General features: G+C 34.2%; 1 protein-coding gene across 1 annotated transcript in view; it reads right to left on the bottom strand.

The window, feature by feature from the left end:
- Window positions 1-24,180, bottom strand: part of LOC136028800 (papilin-like) — a 387,506-nt gene that overhangs the window by 343,515 nt on the left and 19,811 nt on the right. The window contains exons 2-3 of the mRNA XM_065706703.1: window positions 9,287-9,344; window positions 2,493-2,779 (exon numbers count right to left, since the gene is read on the bottom strand). Of these exons, the coding sequence (XP_065562775.1) occupies window positions 2,493-2,779; window positions 9,287-9,344 (345 nt within the window). The remainder of the gene's footprint in view (window positions 1-2,492; window positions 2,780-9,286; window positions 9,345-24,180) is intronic.

Below are 24,180 nucleotides of genomic sequence, written 5' to 3'. Positions count from 1 at the left end.
CCCAGTTTCATCCTGATCTCTCCGCTTTAAGTATTTTCGAAAATCCCCCCCCCCAACTGCCCCCGCAATGACACTGGATCCGGTTGGAATTTAAAATAAGAGATCTGAGTTACAAGATCCTTCTAAATATTAAGTTTTATGAAGATCCGATCACTCCTTCGTAAGTTAAAAATACGTCATTTTTTCTAATTTTCAGAATTATCCCCCCCCCCCCCCCCCCCCCAAATAGAGCAGATCCGTTCCAATTATGTCAATCATGTATATAGGACTTCTGCTTATTTTTACCACCAAATTTCATCCCGATCCCTCCACTCTAAGCGTTTTCCAAGATTTTAGGTTCCCCCCCAAACTCCCTCCAATGTCACCAGATCTGGTCGGTATTTAAAATAAGAGCTTTGAGACACGATATCCTTCTAAATATCAAATTTCATTGAGATCCAAACACCCGTTCGTAAGTTAAAAATATCGTATGAAAACAAATAAAGGAAATAATAAATGAAAAGAGAAAAATCAAATAGGTGAAAAACGAAGATTTTATCAACCAGTAGCAAAATATGAAAAACAAGTAAATGTTTCAAACAAGGACCTCCGCTAAGTTGTCATCAGTGCTAAAAAAAAAGAGAGAGGAAAAAGAAAAAAAAGAAACAAAGAAGAAAAAAAACAAATTTTAACCTTCTTAAGTGAACTGTACGAGAGGAAAAAAGACGCTGAATCAAACAACAAAAAATGAAAGAGAAGTTACCAATTAGATTGAATAAGTATCCTTTGCCTTGCAACAGATTTCGCCTGTCTACAATTTCGGTTTTCATTAGATATGCGGACAGGCTGTCTTAAATTAGACTGGGCGAAAATATTCATAGTCTTTTAATATTAAATTATTATAAATTGGGCTTAAGGAAATATCTCCCGTGTCTCTATTTATAGCCAAATTTCTATTTATATGTTTTTTTTTTTATCTCAATTGCCTCTTTAAAAGATTGCAGTATGCCATTTACGGTAGATATTAAAGTTGCCTCTTCAAAAAGAACTAAATGGTTAGGATTTTCGTATATATGCTGGGCCAGAGCTGAATCAAAGTTGTCATTTTATTTTCTTCTTTCTTCTTTGTTTTGAAGAATTGAGAATTTGTTTTGAAGAATTTGCTTAAAATATGCAGCTAGTATTGATATTTCCGGCTTCGAGCTAGAGCTATCATCTGAGGTGTCTAATGAAATATTCGTACCTTCTCGTTTCGGATTTTTCCTTTTACGTCCCATTGTACATTAAAATTGTACTAATATCCAAATACTAATACGTATTACTAAATATCCAAAAGTTCATGAAATAATATTTTCACATAAATCCGCACAGTGATCTTAAATGCGTATTACTCTGACGAGTGCATTGAATGAACTGTGACAAGAGCATTGAATGAACTTTCTTCTTTGTTTCTTTTTTTCTTCTTCCTCTTTCTTATTTTTTGAGCACTGAGGACGACTTGGCGGAGGTCCTTGTCGAAATATTTGTCTGTTTTTCATATTTTGCTACTGGCTGATACAATCCTCGTTTTTTACCTATTTGATTTTTCTCTTTTCATTTATTATTTCCTTTCTTTGTTTTCATACGTCATGCATAGCCAGTATGGTCTTAGAACGTATTTAAGTTAAAAACTCCTCATTTTTTCTAATTTTTCAGAATTAGCCCTTCCCCCCAACTAACCCAAAGAGAGCGAATCCGTTCCGGTTGTGTTAATCACGTATCTAGGACTTGTGCTTATTTTTCCCACCAAGCTTCATCCCGATCCTCCACTCTAAGCGTTTTACAAGATTTTAGGCTCCCCACTCCAACTCCCCCAATGTCATCGGATCTCGTCAGGATTTAAAATGATAACTCTGAGACACGATATCCTTCCAAACATCAAATTTCATAAAGATCTGATCAACCATTCGTAAGTTAAAAATACTTCATTTTTCTATTTTTCCGATTAACTGGCCCCCCACTCCCCCCCCAGATGGTAAAATCGGGAAAACAACTATTTCTAATTTAATCTGGTCCGCTCCCTGATACGCCTGCCAAATTTCATCGTCCTAGCTTACCTGGAAGTGCCTAAAGTAGCAAAACCGAGACAGATTGACAGGATTTGCGATCGCTATATGTCACTTGGTTAATACCAAGTGGCTTAAAAAATTTGATACCTTTTGGAGTCTTTTTGCCCCCCTCCCATCCCAAAAAATTCTTTTGAGTAACACCTCCCCCCCCTCACCCGAAAAAAAATTATGGATATGACCCTGGCATAATTCCTACTCAAATTATCAAATCCTTTTTTTTTATTTTGCCCCCCCCCCCCCCCCAGGAAAAAGTATTGCCTACGTTCCGGTTCCGGATTATTTCAATCTCTGAAAAATTCAAACACATAGACTGACCCGTTACCAGATTTAGCGGTCATCAGACGTTACCACATTATACAATTCGGATGCTGTAGAAGGTTCGACAATATAAAAAGTAAATCATACCTATTTTGAAGACACTGTCTTGTCTGAATAGACACTCCTCCTCCACACGTTCTAGAGCATTCACTTGGTTCTGACCACTCAGACCAAGGTCCTTTCCCTTCGTTTGCTGAATTTTCAGAACCACCAAGCACAAAGTCGGTCTCCCTATTCACAATCACTTCCTGGCGTTTTGGTCGAAGCCCCTCGAAATCCAAAGGAATTTTTCCAGATAAAATATAGCTAGGGTTGTGTGCAGCAAAATACTGGCGCTTTAACCGAGCGCTGCCATGGTGGTGCCGCAATTGAAGCTAAAAATCAGAATAATATAAAACCGAGTGTTAAATGGGGGAAAGTATTAAAAAAACATATAAAACCCTTTTGGTCTAAGCCCGTTGAAATCCAAGGGATTTTTTTTTAACAGAATATAGTTAGGATGGTGTACAGCAAAATACTGGCACTTTAACCAAACACTGTCATGGTAGTATTTCAACAAAACCTGAAAATGAGAATAAGTGAAAAATTAGGAATAATTAGAAATTTTAATAATACTAAGAACAATATGAATAAAAAGGAAGAATTGGGATAGTGAAGAATAAGATTTAAATACTGAGACTAAATTTTGATGCAAATTTAAAAGTAATATAATTCAAATATGAATTAAATAAAATTCGCTCATATAGGAATACGATTTAATAAAAATAAGAAATAATTGAATAGCCGAATAACACAGAACTGATAAGATAAAGAAGGGGGAATTTAAAATAAACACAAAGCATTTAGTGGTAAATGTCTCATGAAATCTGTGTTTTGAAATGTGAAAGACCATTCGCTTAATTTTTTCCCCACTGGTGTCCAATTCCAAATAAATATGTCTTCACTTTTTTATTACATAAACTGGCTAAGATTTTATATTCTTCGCTATCCTGTTTTCTTATCTATCCGTTATTTACCTGTTTGTATATTTCACTATAATCCTTTTTTCTCCTTCTATACTTGTCTGCATTATTCCCACCTTTGAGACTTACGTGACAGTACTTGAGACACTGTGCCATGACATTTTATTGTCTTGTCTTTAAACATGTGAAAAAAGCACAAACCATCTAGAATCTTAAATATATATAATTATACTTTTTTCTAAAAAGAAACATAAATCTTACGTGATGATTATCGCCCAACTTTGAGTTCAAATAAAAAGCGAAAAATCCTTTTAAAATCAGAAAAGAAACCCACTAAAACGGATATCGAAATTACGACTTCTGAAATTGCTGTGAAGGCTCTACCTTATATTTAGAAACTTTTATTGCTCAATATCCATAATTTTCTGGAGAAAAGATATATACACTAAAAAACAGTGCAGAATATGTATTACCCCCAAAAGTAGTTTCATACATTAAAGACGGTATACTATGCTTAAAAGCGAAAATAGTAAATAGTCATGTCTTTCGTGATTACAGCAATAGCTACAGCTTAGTAAAGAGCAAACCACGTCACATAGAAGTTTAAACTTAGAAAACAAATTTTCAAAGGAAATGTTTAATGATAAACATTATTTATATGACATTAGATTTTCGTTCAGATTTAATTGAACAATAATTTGTAATTGCAAGAAGGAATTTTTGAAAATTTCGAGAGAGCCTGAAATCACTAGCGAACAATGTCAAATTAAAATAATCCTAAATTTACTGCTGCGACTACCGGTGCTCCGACAAGGTAGTTATTCCCAATGCTTCAAACACCGAGTACGTCAAAATCCAAATATTTTTTACCCATCTTAGATCTATTCATACCTGTTTTTTTTTACATTTTTCCCTCAGTCGTATCAGAATTATGAAGTTTTGAGGGCAGTGTATCATTTTTTTCAGCGTTGCCACGCTGAACCGTAAAAATGGATAAGCAAAATTAATCAATTAAATTAGAAAACGATTTCGGCCGTAAAAATTCAAGCATTGGTAATTTGTTAAATACCAATGAAAACCACGCTTACAAACGAAAGCTAAACCTTCTTCAGCTTTTTGGTGCCATGGGTTTTTAGCTTTTTTGCTGCTTTCAACCCATGTGTCTTTCTTCTTTCTTTATTTTTTATTTGATGCTCGCTGCTACTAAAAACTGCATAAATGCCTCTGGAGGTCTATGTCATTAAAAGTTAAATTCCTTATTTTTTTTTTTTTGATAATATGCATACTTTATGAAAACAAGAAAGGAAATAATAAATGAAAAGACAAAAATAAAATAGGTGAAAAACGAGGATTTTGTCAGCCAGTAGGAAAATATGAAAAACGAGCAAATATTTCGACAAGGACCTCCGCCAAGTCGTCCTCAGTGCTAAAAAAAAATAAAAAGAGGAGAAAGAAAAAAGAAACCAAAGAAGAAACAACAACCAAATCTAACCTTCTTAAGTGAACTGTACGAGAGGAAAAAATACACTGAACCAAACAACAAAAACCAACTTGAAATCAATGAAAGAGAAGTTACCAATTAGATTGAATAAGTATCCTTTGCCTTGCAACAGATTTCACCTGTCTACAATTTTGGTTTTCATTAGATATGCGGACAGGTTGTCTTAAATTAGACTGGGCGAAAATATTCATAGAGTTTTGTAATATTAAATTGTTACAAAATTGGGCTTAAGGAAATATCTCTTGTGTCTCTATTTATAGCCAAATTTCTATTTATATGTTTTTTTTTATCTCAATTGCCTCTTTAAAAGATTGCGGTAGGCCATTTACGGTAGATATTAAAGTTGCCTCTTCAAATGAACTAAATGGTCAGGATTTTCGTATATATGCTGGGCCAGAGCTGAATCAAAGTTGTCATTTTTATTTTCGAATCTCAGGGACTTATCTATCGAAATTTTGTGTTTATGTAATCGTTTCCCTAGTTGTTGATGGGTCCTGCCAATGTAAAATTCCACATGAACACGAGACTCTGTAGACACCAATACCTAGTATAGGGTCCGTTTTATCCTTTCCTGAGTTGAAAAAATGTTCAACCTTTGTTCATTTTTGAAAGAAACAGAGAGATTATGTTTTTTTTTGTTTTTTTTTCCAAGTTTGTCGCTGAATTTCGAGACGTATGGTAATGTAGTGAAAGTTTTTTTCTCAATTGCCAGTGTTACTGAATCAAGGGGGACGGGCTCTCTATTTTCCAATTTTACCTTTTTTAATCGTCTATCTATTATATTTTCAATGAGATTGATTGGGTAGCCATTGCAGAATAGAATATCTTTAACGTAATCTAACTCGGATTTTGCATGATTACGTGAACATATTTTTAGAACCCTGTCGACTAAATAAATTACTACCCCAAATCACCCAAGGGTGATTTGACGAGAAATGTAGATACCTATCATTATGGGTCGGCTTTCTATACATAGAAAATTCAAGGCTAAGAATATTTTTATAATTAAAACATCCAAGAAAGGGAGCTTTCCTGAATCTTCCAGTTCTATTGTGAATTGAAGATTCGAATCAAAAGAATTCAAATGTGCCAACAAATCTTTTAGAGAGTCCTGACCATGTTCCCAAACAGCAAGAATATTGTTTCCTTTTGTAATAAATTCTACTTATTTTTGATTAATTAATTGATAAAAAGACGTTATTTCTAATTATTCTGTTTTAAAATTTAAAAAACATTTTTTGGGAGCGAGGAGATATTTTTTTCTTATTATTCTTAGCCTTTATTTATTTATATTTTGGTATTACAGGGTAATTGAGTGAGAGTGTTTTTGTCCTTCTTTATCTTGTTGTTTTTTAAATAAATATTAAATAAATAACGTTTATTTATTAAATTTTTTAAATCTTTAATTTTTGTTTTTTTTTATTAATTAGGTTGAGAATCAGAGGATTGCAGTCGTCCAACATCAGGCTGCTTGAGTCTTCCTCGGGCGGTTGTGTGTATGTATAGTATTGTAATTAGTAGTTAATAAAGCAAGTCAAGTAAAAAATAGAAAATGATAATATTTTAATGAAAAAGAAAGGGATAGCCATAAAAATAAATGTAGATAAACAAGTAAATACCTTTGGATAATAGCTGCATCTTCAAGTTACGAAGTATTTGAATGTTAGTAATTTTGTTATATGTTATTTTATCTAAATACTACGTTCAGTTAACAAAGAAGCGCCGTTTTCTATGTCGTAAGTTAGACAGAAAGAAGTATATAATTAGAAACATTTTTATATGGAAAGTCTATTTTCATATTTAAAAAAATAAGACCTACGTTGCCCGGGCACCGTGAAGTGTTGCGGCAACCTTTGTCCGGCTTCGCTGACTAAAGTGTTGCGAGAGCAAAACTTTGGTTTTGGTTCTTCGCTATCGATCAGTAATCACATGATCGAAGGCTATTCCTCAGCGTTGGAAAAACAACAAGGAAATAGTATCGAAAGAAGGGACTAAATTGACTTTGCAGCCAGTTGAACTTTATCCTTTTCAATCGTAGATTGACATTATAAAGCTATTCCTAACTTTTCAGGATCAAAATACCATAGATGACATTCTATTAATTATTACGAAACTATCTCATTGTTTTACATTCTCGTTTGTGCTTGTTTCTTCACTATCGGTTAAATGATGAAGTTGTCAGCCTATCGAAGTTTTTAAAACGGTATGTTCAAACAAGAACGCAATCAATTATCACATGACCAAAAGCTATTCCTCAGCGTTGAAAAAACAACAACTACAAAATAATATCGAAAGAAGAGACTAAATTGACTTTGCAGCCAGTTGAACTTTTCAATCGTAGACATTGTGACGGATGAAAACTTTGAACAATATCTTATATAATCTAGTTGGTTTTGTAAGGCTGTCCGTAACTTTTCAGGATTAAAATACCATAGGTGACACTAATTATTACGAATCTACCTCATTGTTTTACGTTATCGTTTGTACCCGTTGCGTAAAAACTTAATTCTGTCAGATTTAAAGAGATCGAATACAACGTGCACCGATTTGCACAAATTTCTAGCCCAAAGTGAACAGATTCTTACTTACAAGTCCCTCTCCCGTGATAGACATCAAGTTCACCGGAAACAAATAAATGGGTACACCAACTAGCGAAAGTTGCAAACCCCTTATCGCTGAAGATGATTGTAGCCCAACATCCGGTTATTACTTGCAAGTCTCCTACATGTCTTACCACTGGAACCAAATTGGTTTAGCCATCAAATACACTGGAAACAAATGATAGGTACACCAACTAGCAAAAGTGGCAAACCCCTCATTTCCGAAGATGATTATGAGATAAGAGCCGTTTCTCGCCCAAAGTGAACCGATTCTTACTTATAAGTCCCTCTGCCGTGATAGGCATCAAGTTCACCGGAAACAAACAAATGGATACACCAACTAGCATAGTTGCAAACCCCTCATCGCTGAAATGCCTAACAGCAGATTATTACTTACAAGTCCCCTACATGTCTTACCTCTGGAACCAAATTGGTTTTACCATCAAATACACTGGAAACAAACAATAGATACACCAACTAGCAAAAGTTGCTAACCCATCATTACCAAAGGTGATTATTACCTAACAGCCGACTGTTGCTTACAAGTCCTCTATATCTCTCACAGTTTATATCGGCCTAGATTTCGTTTCAGTGTGTACCTTACTACTAAAGTTGTCAACCCCTTGAAACTTTCAAACTGGTATACCTCATGAAGGAATTTTTGTACCCAAAAAATGGATGTCATATACTTTGATCAGCTCATCAAGAGCTATCGATTGCCGTCGAAAAAAAAAATTATATCTGTCTTAATTCAAAAGTTGATTTTTTTTTGCCGTAGGCCAACTTTCTAACGTCACCACTTAGAAAGGAGCAAAGGATAAGCTCCAATTTCTTTAACAATGAGAGAACTTTTAAAGTTTATTAGGCACATCTGATACCATTTCTCTACAGCAATCCCAAGTCCGAAAAACCGAATGATAAACTCAGCTAAAATCACGAACAGAAATGGGTAGAAACAATATATGGCAGCACTTTCGGACCCGTGGGAAAATGCCACATTTTTGCTTATGTAAATTTTTCTATTTATCACTCAAAGAAGATATATTGGCTGTGGGGCCTGGTAACTGCCGCATATATTTAACACTTATAGATTTTAGTCCATCTTCAATTTGAAAATGGTGCCTGTCTGCTTGCCTGCTAGAACGGAGCTTTCCACTCGAAAGCAGAAACATGGTTTGATGAAACGAAAGCTTGGCTGCACAACTTCAGATACACCTCTCTGACATAGGCTACATAACTCCACTTGACTTCGCACAACATAGGCTCTGGCTCGTGGACAAGCAAAAACCATCCTTTTTGGCCCCTGGCAAGAGTTCTGCGGAGCTTTCTAAAATGTAATGTCATATTCATCAATCCGGCCTGAGGTCCACACTTTCCGTAAAAACCACACTGGTTAGACTCTTACCAGTTTCCAGGAATAAGCTGAGATCGGTGGCATAGGAAAAAAATAAATAAAACGGGACAAAACCAGTGTTGCTCTCGCAACACAATAAGAACAGCAACACCAACAACAATAATTTAAAAAAAGAAGAAGAAAAAGATGTCACCAAAATCATTCCATGTAGGCTACTATCTCCAAAATTATTTTCAAAAAAAAAATTCCCAGGATATTATACCTTGTTTAGCAATCTATCATACTTGTGGAAGATATAATCATGACACATACAGCAAAAACTGACAGGAATTGATTATAGGAATATTAAATTACAGAAATAGGTATTTTATCTTTTGATGACATTCTTTAAAGGGTCTTATAGGATTCGAACAGCTTAACATCAAACAGGCTTTATTGAGATAAAGATAAACGTCTCAACTCACCTTATGTGCCAAAAGACTTGGAGTTAGCAGTAACACGAAAGAACAGATGAACCCGAACCTGAAAAAAGTAGTGAATAACGTCCAGATATCAGTATTTTTCTTGTATATGATATATTCAACACGAGGGCCACGTGGGCTACAGTTGGAAAAAAAGAGCAAAAACTCCATTCCCATTATACATTTACTTATCTTTTTCAAAATCATCCTCCCTTGTCTTGCAGATCCATCTTTTTCTAAAAGCTCTCTGGTGATACATCATAAATTGACAAAGTTTTTTCGGAGAGAAACATTATTTGAAGTCAAAATTACGAATTAAATTAAACTACATAATTAATATAAATATATTAATATATTTATATATATTAATATTATAATATATTAATTTAACATATTAAATTATATTTAATATGTATATTATGTTATATAATTATAACATAATAATATAGAAATATTAAATTAAAAACATAAAATTTTTATGCTGTGCTCTCGGACGGCAGACATAAAAAAAAGACGAAGAATATAGCAATCTTTAACGAGGACTGGCGATAAATATAAAGGCCCTTCTTCACCCCCCTCCAACTTTATCATTGAACTTTTTCTGAAAATAATCTAGTGAATAATCCGGAAGTTCATTATTTTGTGAATGACCAGAGACATTATTAATTTTTGTGTGTATAAATATGCTAGTTTCAATTATATTATTTTAGTAATTCTCCTGGTGACGGTCGCTGTATATATTATAGAAATATTTGGACTTTTGTACATGTTTTTTTTCACGGTCTAAATAAATGTAATTATCCCCATTTGAAAATTTATTTGTTCGTCATAGAACGGCAGTATACGTAATATAAGGTTTTACGTCGAAAAAAAAAACTAACGGTGTGGACATTTCGAGGATACTTATCCGGTAAGCAGGATTACTTATCCTTACCGTTTCATAAGACATAAATAACGTCAGAGGTTGGGAGGTTTACTCCTTGAAACGGACTGGATTAGTTGTTGGATATCAACTAATCCCGGATACATTAGGGATTTACATCCTTTTAGTGCAAGTGGATTCATTTCAGTGCTATCAATCCACGAAAATTAGATGGGGGGGGGAACAATCCCTAATACACTAGCTAATCCCGGAAAATGCAAGATAAGAGATGTCATATGTAATTAAAGATTCTTCAAAAATGGAGAAAACCGTAATTATATGCAAGGAACAAAAAGAGACAGCAATTGTGAAATGTGGCACACCTTGAGGGATTTGTAAATAAGCAATGTTTACAATAGAGTACAATTGACTCATGTTGTCATTCGCCTTCCTGTCCACAGTGTTTCAAATTGCTGGATAAGTATTTGATGTTATCTTACAAAGATTACATCCTACGATGTCAGTGTTAATCCGGTAAGTTAGATAAGGGATGCTCGAAGGTACAAAAATATAAGGGGGCTAAAAAAAATTTATATGCAAATTTCGTTTTGATCATTTCATGTGCGGTGAGCCAAAATCAAAAGACTCATTAATTTAAGAACGTTCAGAAATTAAATAAGAAAAAACAAGTTTTTTCAACTGCAAGTAAGGAGCTACATTAAAACATAAAACGAACAGAAATTATTTTGTATATGAAAGTTTCAAAACTTTCATATACAAAAGAGGAGTTGTCCCCTCCTCATCACCTCGCTCTTTACGCTATAGCTTTTTATTGTTTTAAAAAGTAGAGTTGTGACAAAAAGTCAACATTTAGTGTAAAGAGAGGGACGTTGAGGAGGGGACAACCCCTTTCATATATGAATAATTTCTGTTGGTTTTAAGTTTTAATGTCGCTCCTTACTTGCAGTTAAAAAAAAACTTGTTTTTATTTTATTTAATTTTATAAAGATTACATCCTACGATGTCAGTGTTAATCCGATAAGTTAGATGCTCGAAGGTACACCGGTAAGGGATGCTCGAAGGTACAATCAGGTTTCATATAAAAATGGACAAATAGGGAGTGTAACATGAGCAATGACTTTCAATGGGTGCTCTGTCCTCCTTAAATTTTGAAAATACCTTTTTGGAGAGTATTTTCACTGGAAAACACCTTTTTTGGTATTTTCATTGAAAAATGACAACTTTGCCCCCCCTCCTAATCGTTGCGAATATTTTGTCCTCCCCCCATCTAATTTTCGTGGATTGTTAACACTGAAATGAATCCATGTGCACAAAAAGGATGCAAATCCCTAATGTATTATATATTTCGAATTTAGGAGCCGTACTGGCTAAAGAGATATGGTGAGCTCACCAGAACTAGGCCCTCTCCCTTCAAAAATAAACTTTGCCCTATATAAATTGTTACGAACAATTCAATTAAGTGCTAAAAATTTCCTTTGCAAAATTGTAAACAAAATAAGTTAATTCTCTACTATATAAAGCAAACTCGAGAAGTGAAGTTTGGTTAATGCTAATGAAAACAAGAGCCAAGAGCTCATATGGTATGAGCTCTAGCAAAGTTCTAAGAATCAATAGATTGCTTTAAAAGGAAAATCAGAGGCTTAATGCCGGTCGGGATTTAAAATGAGAGTTCTGAGTCACGAGGTCCTTCTAAATATCAAAATTCATTAAGATCCGATCACCCACTCGTAAGTTAAAAATGCCTCAATTTCTCTAATTTTTCCTCTCCTTTCAGTCCCCCAGGTGACCGAATCGAGGAAAATGACTTTATAAACTCAGTTTGTGCAGCTGCCTGACACACCTACCAATTTTCATCGTCCTAACACGTCCAGAAGCACCAAACTCGCCAAAGCACTGAACCCCACCCCCTAACTCCCCCAAAGAGAGCGGATCCAGTCCAGTTATGTCAATCACGTATCTACGACATTTATAAGCGTTTTCCAAGATTTCTGGTTCCCCCCTCCAACTCCCCCCAATGTCAACAGATCTGGGCGGGATTTGAAATAAGAGAATTGGACGAATAAAATTCTTCATGTTTTAACAGCTCAAGTAATATATCTACGTGTGTAGATTTTAAATAGTTTGTGATGAAGCTATCGTTCATTTGAAGGAAAAACACGGCAGAGGTCAAACGTAAAACCCTCTCTTACTCCCCCCGAAAAAATCCCCCCTGAAAACGTATGTATACTTCGCAATTACCAATACTATATGTAAGCAATCGGCAAAGTTCCCAACTTTGCAGCCCTTCCCCCGGAGACCCGTGGGGATTAAGTGATTCTCAAAGACATGGTTATTAGATTTTTGACTATATTGAACAAAATCGGTGTCTCAAGATTTCGATCGGGTGACTTTGGGAAAAAATAAGTGGGGAGGGGGCCTACTTTCCCTCTAATTTTTTTTGTCATTTAGAAAAGGCACTTGAACTTTCAATTTCCGTTAGAATGAGTCCTCTTGCGGTATTTTAGGATCACTAGGTCAATACGATCACCCCTGGGGAGAACAAAACAACAAATAAACACGCATCTGTGATCTTTCTTCCGGCAGAAAAAATACAAAATTCCAAGTTTTTGCAGATAGGAGCTTGAAAACTCTATAGTAGGGTCTTCTGATTCGCTGAATCTGATAGTTTGATTAAGATTATATGACTTGTAGAGGGTGATTTCCCCTTTTCTCAAAAATAAGGCAAGTTTTCTCAGGCTTGTAACTTTTGATAGGTAAGAATAAACTTGATGAAGCTTGTATATTTGAAATTAGCATTAAACTCCAATTCCTTTGATGTATCTAACGGTGTCAAAATGCCGTTTTTTAGAGTTTCGATTACTATTGAGCCGGGTCGCCCCTTACTTACAGTTCGTTACCACGAATTGTTTGATTCACCTGCGAGAATCACATGGGCGTGGCTAAGATTTTTTCCCACAGGGAAACGAGCTAACTAGTTGAGAGGCTCACTACTAGCTTTTTTCAGAGCTTACCTTTAAAGTCTTTGTCAACGACCACGGTTGCCACCCCTAATAATTTGTCATTATTTCTAGTGATTTTATATTGCCTAAACAAAAAAAAAACAATAATTTAAAAAAAATGCATCACTAGATTATTGGAGAAGATCTCTAAATCAACCAGAAACTATCTAAAATCTAGTGACTTTTTGTCACCAGCTGGCAACCCTGCTAAGGACTTGTCAAAAGTACACTGCGTTCTACGTCACAGACATACCATTTTAAAGTGGCTTAGCCTAACACTGCGACATATTTCTGTTTTTGCAAATTGTTCTAATTGGTAAATAAATGGTAAAGAAAAAATGGGAACGATTCCTTCGGGATTGTTCAAATCCCAAAAAGAAAGGATATAGGCAAATATTAATATCATAACTTCTTCCAATTTTCGAGCAGCCACTTTTTATTGAGAAAATCATTTCTTGTCGATATGATAAAGAACACAAGATAAAATAAAGGAAGAAATTACGTAATTTCCTTCCGATGAGGTACAGTGGCTATATTTCCAATGTCTAAGTCCGTGAAGTGCGGCAGGAACTGTAACTCGTAGTCCACTGTTGCCAAGCAACATACACAACTACGCACAGTGTAGAAAACTTGTATGTTCCAAATCCTGTGGTCCATGTGTTAAAAATAGGTTTCATATGGACGCAGAAATGATAAAACAGAAATACTGAACACTACTTTTTAAAGTTATGTTCGTTTTAGCATAAGTTTTAATTTTGTCCTTACTTTCAGTTGAAAAAAAAACGTTTTTTTAATTTAATATCTGATCATTTTTTTATATAATGTTGGGGAATCTGGCATTCCCAGAAATCTAGAAATTGGGAATTCATGGAAAATTCCCTTCCCCCATAAAAAATTCTCCATGGAAAGATCCTCCAACGTAAAACCCTCTCCTCAACCCTCTCTCTCCTGGGAAAACCCCTCCTGAAAACGTTTGAATACTTCGCAATTAATAATATCATATGTAAATAATTCGTAGTCCACAGTTGCAAAACATATGTACACACAACACACATACATACACACAACTACGTACAGCGTATGTTCTTGCAGGTTCCAAATCACGCAGCCCCTGCGTTAAAAATAAGTTTCATATGGATACAGAAATGACAAAATAGAAATACTGAACACTAATTTTTAAAGTTCTGTGTATCACCAGATCTAATGTTTTGTTAGCCAATTTGACGGCCCTGAATCTATTTTTTCTATTTTTATTCATATTTCACAATCCCTTCTAGTAGATGTTCTGATAGCAAAAATTAAAGGACCCTCTCCACCTCCCCCTAAAGTTGTCATTGAACATAAAAAGGTGCAACTTTAGTATTATAGCTCTCATTTTCTGTTAAGTGGGGTTGACATCTGATATACTCCTTTTCGTAGATATACAAGTGACAAAACTTAAATACCCACTTACCTTCAAGGAGTAGTAATTGGAAGAGGCAATTACCCACTAGATTTTACCGCCTCCACCCTAGATTTCGAAAAATATCTTTTTTACATCTTTATTCTTTTTTAATTATATTTTCCTACATTTTTGTGACTTTTCGTGCAGTGTTTTTCTGGGTCTGTAGTTTTTGCACAAACGAAATTTCAAAACTTTATAAAAACTTATATTTTATATTCAGAAAAAAAATCAAATTAAAGATTTTGAGATAGAGTTCCCAAACTTGTTTCCTAATCAAACAGTTCGTGGTAACGAACTGTAGTAAGGAGCGAGCCGGCTCAATAGTAAACGAAACTCTAAAAAACGGAATCTTGATGCTAAAATATACATCAAAAGAATCAGATTTTTATGCTGATTTTAAATATATAAGTTTCATCAAATTTAGTCTTTGTCATCAAAAGTTACGAGCCTGAAAAAAATTGCCTTATTTTAGAAAATAGGGGAAAACACCCCCTAAAAGTCACAGAATCTTAACGAAAATCACACCATCGCATTCGGCGTATCAGCGAATCCTGTAGCAAAATTTTGAAGCTCCTATCTACAAAAATGTGGAATTTCGTATTTTTTGCCAGAAGACAAATTACGGGTGCGTGTTTATTTGTTTTGTTTGTTTTTTGTTTTTTTTTTCTTTTCCCCAGGGGTCATAGTATCGATCAATTGGTCCTAGAATGTCGCAAGAGGGCTCATTCTAACGGAAATGAAAAGTTCTAGTGCCCTTTCTAAGTGACCAAAATAATTGGAGGGCACCTAGGCCCCCTCCCACGCTCATTTTTTCTCCAAAGTCAACAGATCAAAATTTTCAGATAGCCATTTTGTTCCGCATAGTCAAAAACCACAATAACTATGTCTTTGGGAATGACTTACTCCCCCACAGTCCCTGGGGGAGGGGCTACAAGTTACAAACTTCGACCACTGTTTACATATAATAATGGTTATTGGGAAGTGTAGAGTCGTTTTCAGGGGATTTTTTTTTTGGTTTTGGGGGTGGGATCGAGGGGAGGGGGCTATGTGGGAGGATCTTTCCTTGGATAAATATGTCATGGGGGAACAGAAATTCAATGAAAAGGGCACAGGATTTTCTAAAATTACTATAAAAAAAAACAATGAAAAGATAAACATAGAAAAGTTTTTTCAATTGAAACTTAAGAGTAGCATTGAAACTTAAAACGAACAAAGATTATTACGCATATGAGGGGTTCAAAAAATACTTTAGCATAAAGAGCGTGGTATTTAGGAGGAGATAAATACCTCGCTCTTTATGCTATAGTATTTTTAGTAATTTCAACTATTTATTCCACGGCCTTTCTGATTCAGGGGTCATTCTTAAAGAATTGGGACAAAACTTACGATTTAGTGTAAAGAACGAGGTATTAACGAGGGTACAAACCCCATCTTATACATAATAAAAATTAAAGAATATAAAAGTATGTTACGTAAGTTGATTCTTAAGTTACGTATATTTTTTACTAATAAATAAATTCGTTAAAAATTAAAATTTATAGTTGCCTTTTTATGTAACCGAAAAATTGCATGGCAACTAGGCTCCCTTCCCCATCCCTTATTTCTCAAAATCGCCTGATCAAAACTAAGAGAAAGCCATTTAGCCAAAACGGAAATTAATATGCAAATTTCGTTTTAATAATTTATGTGTGGCGAGCCAAAATCAAACATGCATTAATTCAAAAACGTTCAGAAATTACATAAAAAAAAGGTTTTTTTAACTGAAAGTAAGGAGCGACATTAAAACTTAAAAGGAACAGAAATTACTCCGTATATGAAATGAGTTGTCCCCTCCGCAATCCCTCGTTCTTTACGCTAAAGTTTGACTCTTTGCCACAATTCTGCTTTTTAAAATAATTAAAAGCTTTAGCGTAAAGAGCAAGGGATTGCGGAGGGGACAACCTATTTCATATACGGAGCAATATCTGTTCGTTTTAAGTTTTAATGTCGCTCCTTACTTTCAGTTAAAAAAACTAGTTTTTTATGTAATTTTAACCTAAAAGAAACGCATAATATCAATGTCAAATCAGGAAAAGGGTAATCCTGTTCAGCTGGGGACGAGCAAAAAAACCAACCAGGACACTCTTGTTGAATCATGACCATAAAAATCACAATGACAACCAGAAGACCAGAATCATGTGCAAATTATTGCTAATCACAATCACAACCAGGACACTGCTTACAATCGACTTTTGTCAACATGAGTTTTGTTTTGTGCCATCCCTAGTGATTTATCACTATTTCCAGTAATTTTTTGTATTGCCTAAACATAAACAGCACTAAATTTGCGCATAAATCACAAGATTATTGAAGAAAATCACTAGATAAACCAGAAAATCACTAAAATCTAGTGTTTTTTTTCCAACGAGGGGTTAACCCTGGTTCTGTCTTCTTTGCCTGCAAGGTGTCGTTCAAACTATAACAAAAATTGTTTAACAATACTCGTTGGATTTACGTTGGATACAAGACAGGAATTTATGTAGGGAGTCCAACATTTATAGTGGGCACAAGTTTACAAAAATGCAAAAAAGACAAATTGTACTAAAAATATTTTCTTTAGGACAAGTTGTAAAATTCTCCAGATTTCAGAAGGAGAGTCTATATGTGAAGCCCCTTCCCCGCTCTCATACTTGCCTGGTTTATACATTAGCAAAGTTTATACATTCAACTTATTAATATGTGCAGTTTCTAATAAATTTGGCAAAGTTCACATTCGACTGACTATTTTTAGCAAAAAAAGAATATGGATTATCTATGACAGTTATATCGAATTTTCTACATAAAAAAAACATAAATTTTCGTTACATCATTAATGATGGATATAATTATCTCAGCGTTTCTTACACTTGTTCTTTTTTTTATAACCGCCCAGTACAAAGTTTTAAATTCTTTAACAAACCCACCTTTTAAACAAAAATAAAATATTTGACAAAATTTTTTTTAACAAGATTGAGTTATCTGCTTCCTTATTTCATGCGAAAAAATTCGTACTAAATAGATATGAAAAATATAGACATTAAGAAATTGACAATTATATTTATAATTTATTTAAAATTGCAGCAAGAGAAGTAAAAAAAAATTTCCATGTGTTTTGTCCTTAGTATAAAGACAGTGGTTCAGGGATGGATCCAAGGGGCCGAGAGATCCCCGAGTCCCCCCAATACCCCCCGAAGTTTTTTCAGCCTTTTCCCCTCTTTTTAACTAAAGTTGGAAATTTGGTCATTTATTGGTACCCTTGTTATACTCCCCCCCCCGCAAAATTTTGCTCTAGACCCGCCTTTGCAGAAGTAATGTATATATCACTAATTGATATAGATACAATAACGGTTGTATTTATATCACTAAGTCAGGGGTCCGACGCTTCAAAGGGGTATGAATTTGTCGAATGCAAAAAATTGGTAATAAAATTATCTATTTTACAGCGGTTACTTTTTTTTAAATAACCCCATCTTCATCGCAACAGATGAATTTAATTATGTCATTGTTTACAGCACTGTCAATGGACCGCTAGCTTTCCATATCACTGGAAATTCCTTTAGAAAGCGGTAATGACACTTCGTGGGTGTTTTTGGTGAAAGACAGTCCCCTTTCAGAACCGGTTTCTTGGAAGACTCCGGAAATCTCGAGGCATTGTCATCATTAGCTGAAACACTCCGACAGACCAAAATAATTAGCGAAGATTGAAATCTTCCAGGATGTAAATTTCATAAATTTTGGGGTTGCTTTGTTGTGTTTAACCGCCACTTGTCATAAATTGACCCATAAAGATAAGGTAGTATCTGTTGTGTGGTATTATAAGATACTATCTTTTCCTCTCATAATAGCTCGGTTTGCGGGCATAAGTGGTAAACTGTTATGTAATTTTTGGTATGTTATTTTGCATTTTCTGAAAACTAGCTTTAGTTAAAGTACCATGGACATCAAAATTAGAATATTTTTTTGCCCCTGGACTCATCTTAAATCTAAGAAATCAGGATTGTCAAACATATTTCTTTATGATGTTCCAAAATAGTGAAGTTTTTATGGCAGGACTACATATTCATCGGTGTTGCCATGTTGAACGATTGAAACAAATAACCAAAACTAATTAGTCAGATATGACAATAAATTTTCATCTGTAAAAATTCAAACAACAACCTACTGATTGCCAAAGACAACCACACCTTCACAGGAGAGCTGTGCCTTCTTGAGTTGTACGGTGTATTTTTTTACCTTATTTTTGTATATTTTTTCTCCCATGTTTTTTTTTTTTTAATTTGACTTACTTTTTTCTTTTCTAATTTCCAAAAACTAAATAACTGCCTATGGGAGGGAGGATCTTCTTCATTAGAAATTGAATCCCTATTGTTGTTACTAATTTCTTAAGATATAAATGATTGTATTAGTTTCCACTCAATTAATTTAAACAGTCATATTTCATTTTCACTGACCTTGGTATTTTAAAAACATAAAAATTGATGAATAAGATGGAAAATATAGAATAGTCGTAAAAATCTCTAGGAAAAGCGTGGGCCCAAAGCCCACCCCTGGATTTTCGCATTTCAAAGAGATTCATTTAAAAAAAAAATCGCACTCCAATTTTTTCATTTTGAGTTTTTTGATTCTAATTAAAAACACTTGTGTGTCCAAGGAAAGGATCTGCAGGCGTTAAGACACCAGTCAAATATTTTTTATGAAGTTCTGACCTCCAACTACTACTGCAAGATGTAAATGATTAAGAAAAAAACAAAAAACCTTTAGGCATCTTGAGAACTAACTAAAATACGGAGAACTCAATTCAACCATTGAATCGAGCCTCATAAGAATATACACCATAAATAACGGTCTGAAAAAACATAGTCTCTTTTTATATATTCAAAACGATTTTTTTTTGTATTACTTATTTTGTCCTTTTATTTCATTTAATTATATTTATCTTTATTTTAGAATAGTTTTACTTACGTAACATTGGTAAAAATTTTATAATTCATTTACTTGAATCATTTTTATTTGTATTATTCATTCCATGTTTATTTTATTTTTCATATATTTTATAAGGGCCATACCCAGGATCTTTGTTCTTAAAAAATTACACTTAGGTCAATATGAACGGTCTGTGCAAAACTCAATGGGTAGAAAGACACGACACGATATTAATAACAACGTAGTTATTTATTTTGACCTTTAAGGCCATAGAAGGCCATATTTGGCCATAGAAGACATTTGGTGTCGTCAAAAGCCAGAAGTCTGCTCAATAGCATCCTGAGCTTGGAAGGTGGGTTCGAAGGGGGTGGGTACAAATTTTCATTTAAACGCATAAAAAATTCGTTTATATACATTTTTGTTACGTTCTCTACGAGTCAGACAAACATTTGAGAGGAGGGGGGTTCAAACCCCCTAGCTCACCCCCTGGATACCCAACAACGATTTGAACTATTCAATTGAAGAGAATAAGAAGACAAACCTTAAATCTCAGTCTGACCCAATCAATAGCACATATTGCACGTAGAAATAGCACATAATGTATTTTGCTTAGCCGTGGAAAAAGCGTGTAAGTTATAAGGTTCGAACCGAAGACAATCAACTCGAAGTCAAAGCAAATGACATGAAGCACTGTCAGCTGTTAGTGTTGTATCAGAAAATTAATTGCTTGGTCATATATCTTACAGGAGTTACAAAAACAGATGGGTCCCCAATAACAGGGGGGCACATGCCAATCAAGAGTTGTTGAAACAACAGTGAAGGGAACGAAGAAAACACCATCTTCTTCAAAATAGTGTTTTCTTCTCTCTTGTTTTTCTTCATTGAGGCGGGATAATGAACATAGGTCGGAATATTTGTCAATTCGTCTGTCAAAATTCGTAGCTTTTATAGTAAGATTCTTTTATTAGTCGCATATTTAGTTTTTTTTTCTAGATATAGGCTTTTTGTAAAAAAAAGGATACATCCGTGCTACCCAATAAAAAATGATTTTCCTTGTTGTTCAGGATTGATGGCTGCAAGCTCCCTCCATAGGGTTTTCAGCAAAGAAATTTCAATGATGCTCTTATCATTTTGATCCAACACCATTTTTGAGGGTCTCGGGATATTTTTCAAAATTTCCACTAATTTATTTTCAAACGTTTTAATGTTCAAATTAATCAAAATAGTAGTAACCATTCCTAAATAAGCTCTAACTGGCATTTTTTTTCACAGGATAATTTTTCTTATAATTTTTTTTTTTTTGGTTACTATGGGTCGTAGTTCGTTCTTTACTAGGTTGCAGGTATCTCTGCAACCATGAAATAATTTTTTCAATAGAGATTATTTAGCCTATTTAGTTATCGACATTTTGAAAAAAGAATTTATTGAAGTTCGTGTTATAAACCATATTTAGTAGGAAAAGAATATTATTCTAAGAGTTTAGATTGTCCGAATTAAAATCAATAGCTATTTTGGCGTTAAATTAGATAGTATTGTCTAGACTAAACACCAGAAATGAATGACAACAAACTAAAGTGTAACTTTCCGATTTCTAAAAATATGATTTCAAAGAATCTGATGTTTCCAACGACCAGCTCAGCTATTTATTCAAAGAAACATGAATGAACGAGAAAGACGTCCCTCTCCAGGGATTTTGGAAAATTCCAAGGGTTTTTAAGCTGATTCATGTTAATTCTGGGACACTCAATGCAATATTGACTCATTTGTCTCTGTTTAAGCTATACTTTTTGAAAACAGCTCTATCATCATCAATGAAGTTTAGTATTAAATCACTATATATCAATGATGTAAAATCTAATAACTAGTTCTTGAATTTTTATCTATTTGCAATATGTTCTGCTTATATATTTTTGAGAAACTGAACCCAAATATGAAATCAGTTTTTTTGCATTAACAATAATTTTTGAAATATAGCATCATCCTCCACAATTACGGTTAAGTAATAGTTTAAAACTAACAATTTTATTAATTTCATGTATCATACAAATTGAGCTCCTAGGCTAAAACTAATTTCAATTCAGCTCATACAAAATTAGTACTAAAAGCCGCGGCACAAAAACTGGCGTTACCAAACATTTAGACAGTGACTTTATTAAGTCCAACATAACAAAGATACCAGTTTTTTAGGACAGGATATTGCGAGGTTCTATATATAGAAAATTGAGTTGCAGGACTGGCCCCATAATAAAACCAGCATTCAATACTCGAAACTGTATGGGTATATCGAATAGCCAAACAGTTCAACAGCTTCTGTATTGTTTTTCCAATTTCTAAAAAATATAGTCGCAAAATAACAAATAAATAAAGGAAAAAATAAACACGCACCCATCACAAATTTTCGCAGAAAAAATGCCATATTTTCGCTTTTTGAATATAGGAACTTTTGGTTGATCAAAATCGTTTTGGTAGTGGTATTCAGGGACGTATCCAATAGGGGGGACGTGCACAAATCCTAAATTTTCTCAGATTATGGACAGTTTTTATTCAAACTATTAAATAAAAAGTATTCTTCATTATCCCCCCCCCCGAAAAAAACCCTGCAAACAAGCTTGTTAGTATTCTTTACTAGGTTCAGCTACCACTGCAATCTCGATTATCCATCATTATAAATTCGTGCTACATATCTGGCAGCAGCAGCACAAGCCAAACTACAAAAAAAAATTGTTTAACTACCGTGGTAATTCGTCGAAATACCTAACTAGAAATGTAATAACTAAGGATAGTTCAGCATTCATGAAAATAACAAGAAGAATTTTCACATTAGCCATAGAAGTAGTACTCGAATCTAACATTTCGTGGTAACAAACTGAAAGTAAGGAGCGACTCAGCACAATAGTAGCCTAAACTCTAAAAAATGGATTTTCATAACAATAGATAAATCAAAAGAATTTGGCGCTTACGCTAATTCCAAATTTATGAAGTTTATTAAGTTTAATGCTACCCATCAAAAGCTACGAGCCTGAAAAAATGATTTCCTTATTCTCCAAAAAGGGGTTGAAAAAACCACAAAAAGTCAAGGGACCAAAACAAAAATCACAAGATCAGATTCAGCATTAAAAAATTTCCTGTAGAGGTTTCAAGCTCCTATCTATAGAAATGTGGAATTTGAATGTTTTGGTAGGCGCGTTTATTTTTTTCCAAGGGTAATGGTATGGAGCGAATTATAGTGCCCTTTTTATGTAATATTGGAAGGTATTTGGCCCTTCTCCCACTCCCATTTTTCCTCATAGCCACCCGATAAAAATTCGAAGACTACCGTTCATTCAACATAGTTGAAAGGTCTGATAACTATGGTTTTGGCGATAACATAACCCTCCATATTCCCTGGCGAAAGAGCTCTACGTTACACAATTTGCACATATTGGTCACAGATAGTATTTGTTATGAGGAAATATACAGACATTTTTCGGGGAGGGGGGATTTCCATGGGAAGAATTTCCCATGGGGAGGAAAGTTTCAAAGGAAATTTTGAAGGAGAATATAGTACACGAGGGGGGGGATTTCGTGGCATGATTTGAAGACGCTCAGAGATAAAATAAAAAATAAACAGTGTTTTTTAAGCAAGCGTTGTATAATATCCGCGAATATCTGCGCTGTAGCGAAATATCCGTGTCGTTTTAGTTTCTCTTTTCCTTCTACTGGCCGTAGTCCTGTTCGTTTTCTTTTTCTTGAGATCCCTCTCTATCTCTTTGTTTTTGTCATGGCTGACAAATCTTTCGGTTCGGCTTTAAATCTTTCATAAGATTAATATAAAAAGCTTTTTCCACAAAATAAGCTTTTCAAGGAAAAGTAAAGAGCTCCATTAAGCCAAGAATGAGCAAAAATAAAGTCAAATAATCTTCCAAGCGTAAAATTACCACAAATCACTATCAATAAATAAATGAAACTCAAACGAACAGAAATTACAATAAATAGCCGAGTCAACTCAAGACAAGCAAAAATCAACATGAGTAGGACTGATAACCCCCACGCCTTCTCAAGACCAGAAAACAACTTGCGCCCAACTGAAAAAAAAAAACAAAAAAAAAACAAATGACTATGGATTGTCAGTTTAATTAACATATAGCCTACTGATATTTATTCCTTAAAGTTTTGATAATTTTTTATTTATGAAAAAAAGAGAAGTGAAAGAATGTAAAACGGATTTTATTTTTAACTTCATACCCTTAGGCATTGTTTTATTTTTGGGATATATGGGAGGTAAATTATGTTTTGGGGCTTATCGGGATTCTCACATGGTAAATTATCGTTGATTTTACGGGAGTGTCTTTTCAGTCTACGGTTAATTGTGTTATTAATGAATAAAAGAAGATGCCCGATTCCAAAAAGTATGTCCTTGATAAAGTCTAGTTCGCTGTGATGTATGAATAAAAACAAATGTTCAGGGCACGACCGACGAGAGAGATTACGACTGCTCTTTTAACTTGTGGGGGCCGTTTGATTTCAAACATAACTATCTATTGTTTTGTGTTGGTTTTCTATAAATAGTAAAATTGAGTTTATCTAAGCTCCGAATAATTATCATATCTAGGAATAAAATTTTATTCACGCTCCGATCACATTGAATCTT

Source organism: Artemia franciscana, chromosome 7 (assembly GCF_032884065.1).
Source record: "Artemia franciscana chromosome 7, ASM3288406v1, whole genome shotgun sequence".
Classification (NCBI taxonomy): Eukaryota; Metazoa; Arthropoda; class Branchiopoda; order Anostraca; family Artemiidae; genus Artemia; species Artemia franciscana.
Note: the sequence above shows the minus strand (reverse complement) of the source record. Positions and strands in the feature narration are given on the sequence as shown.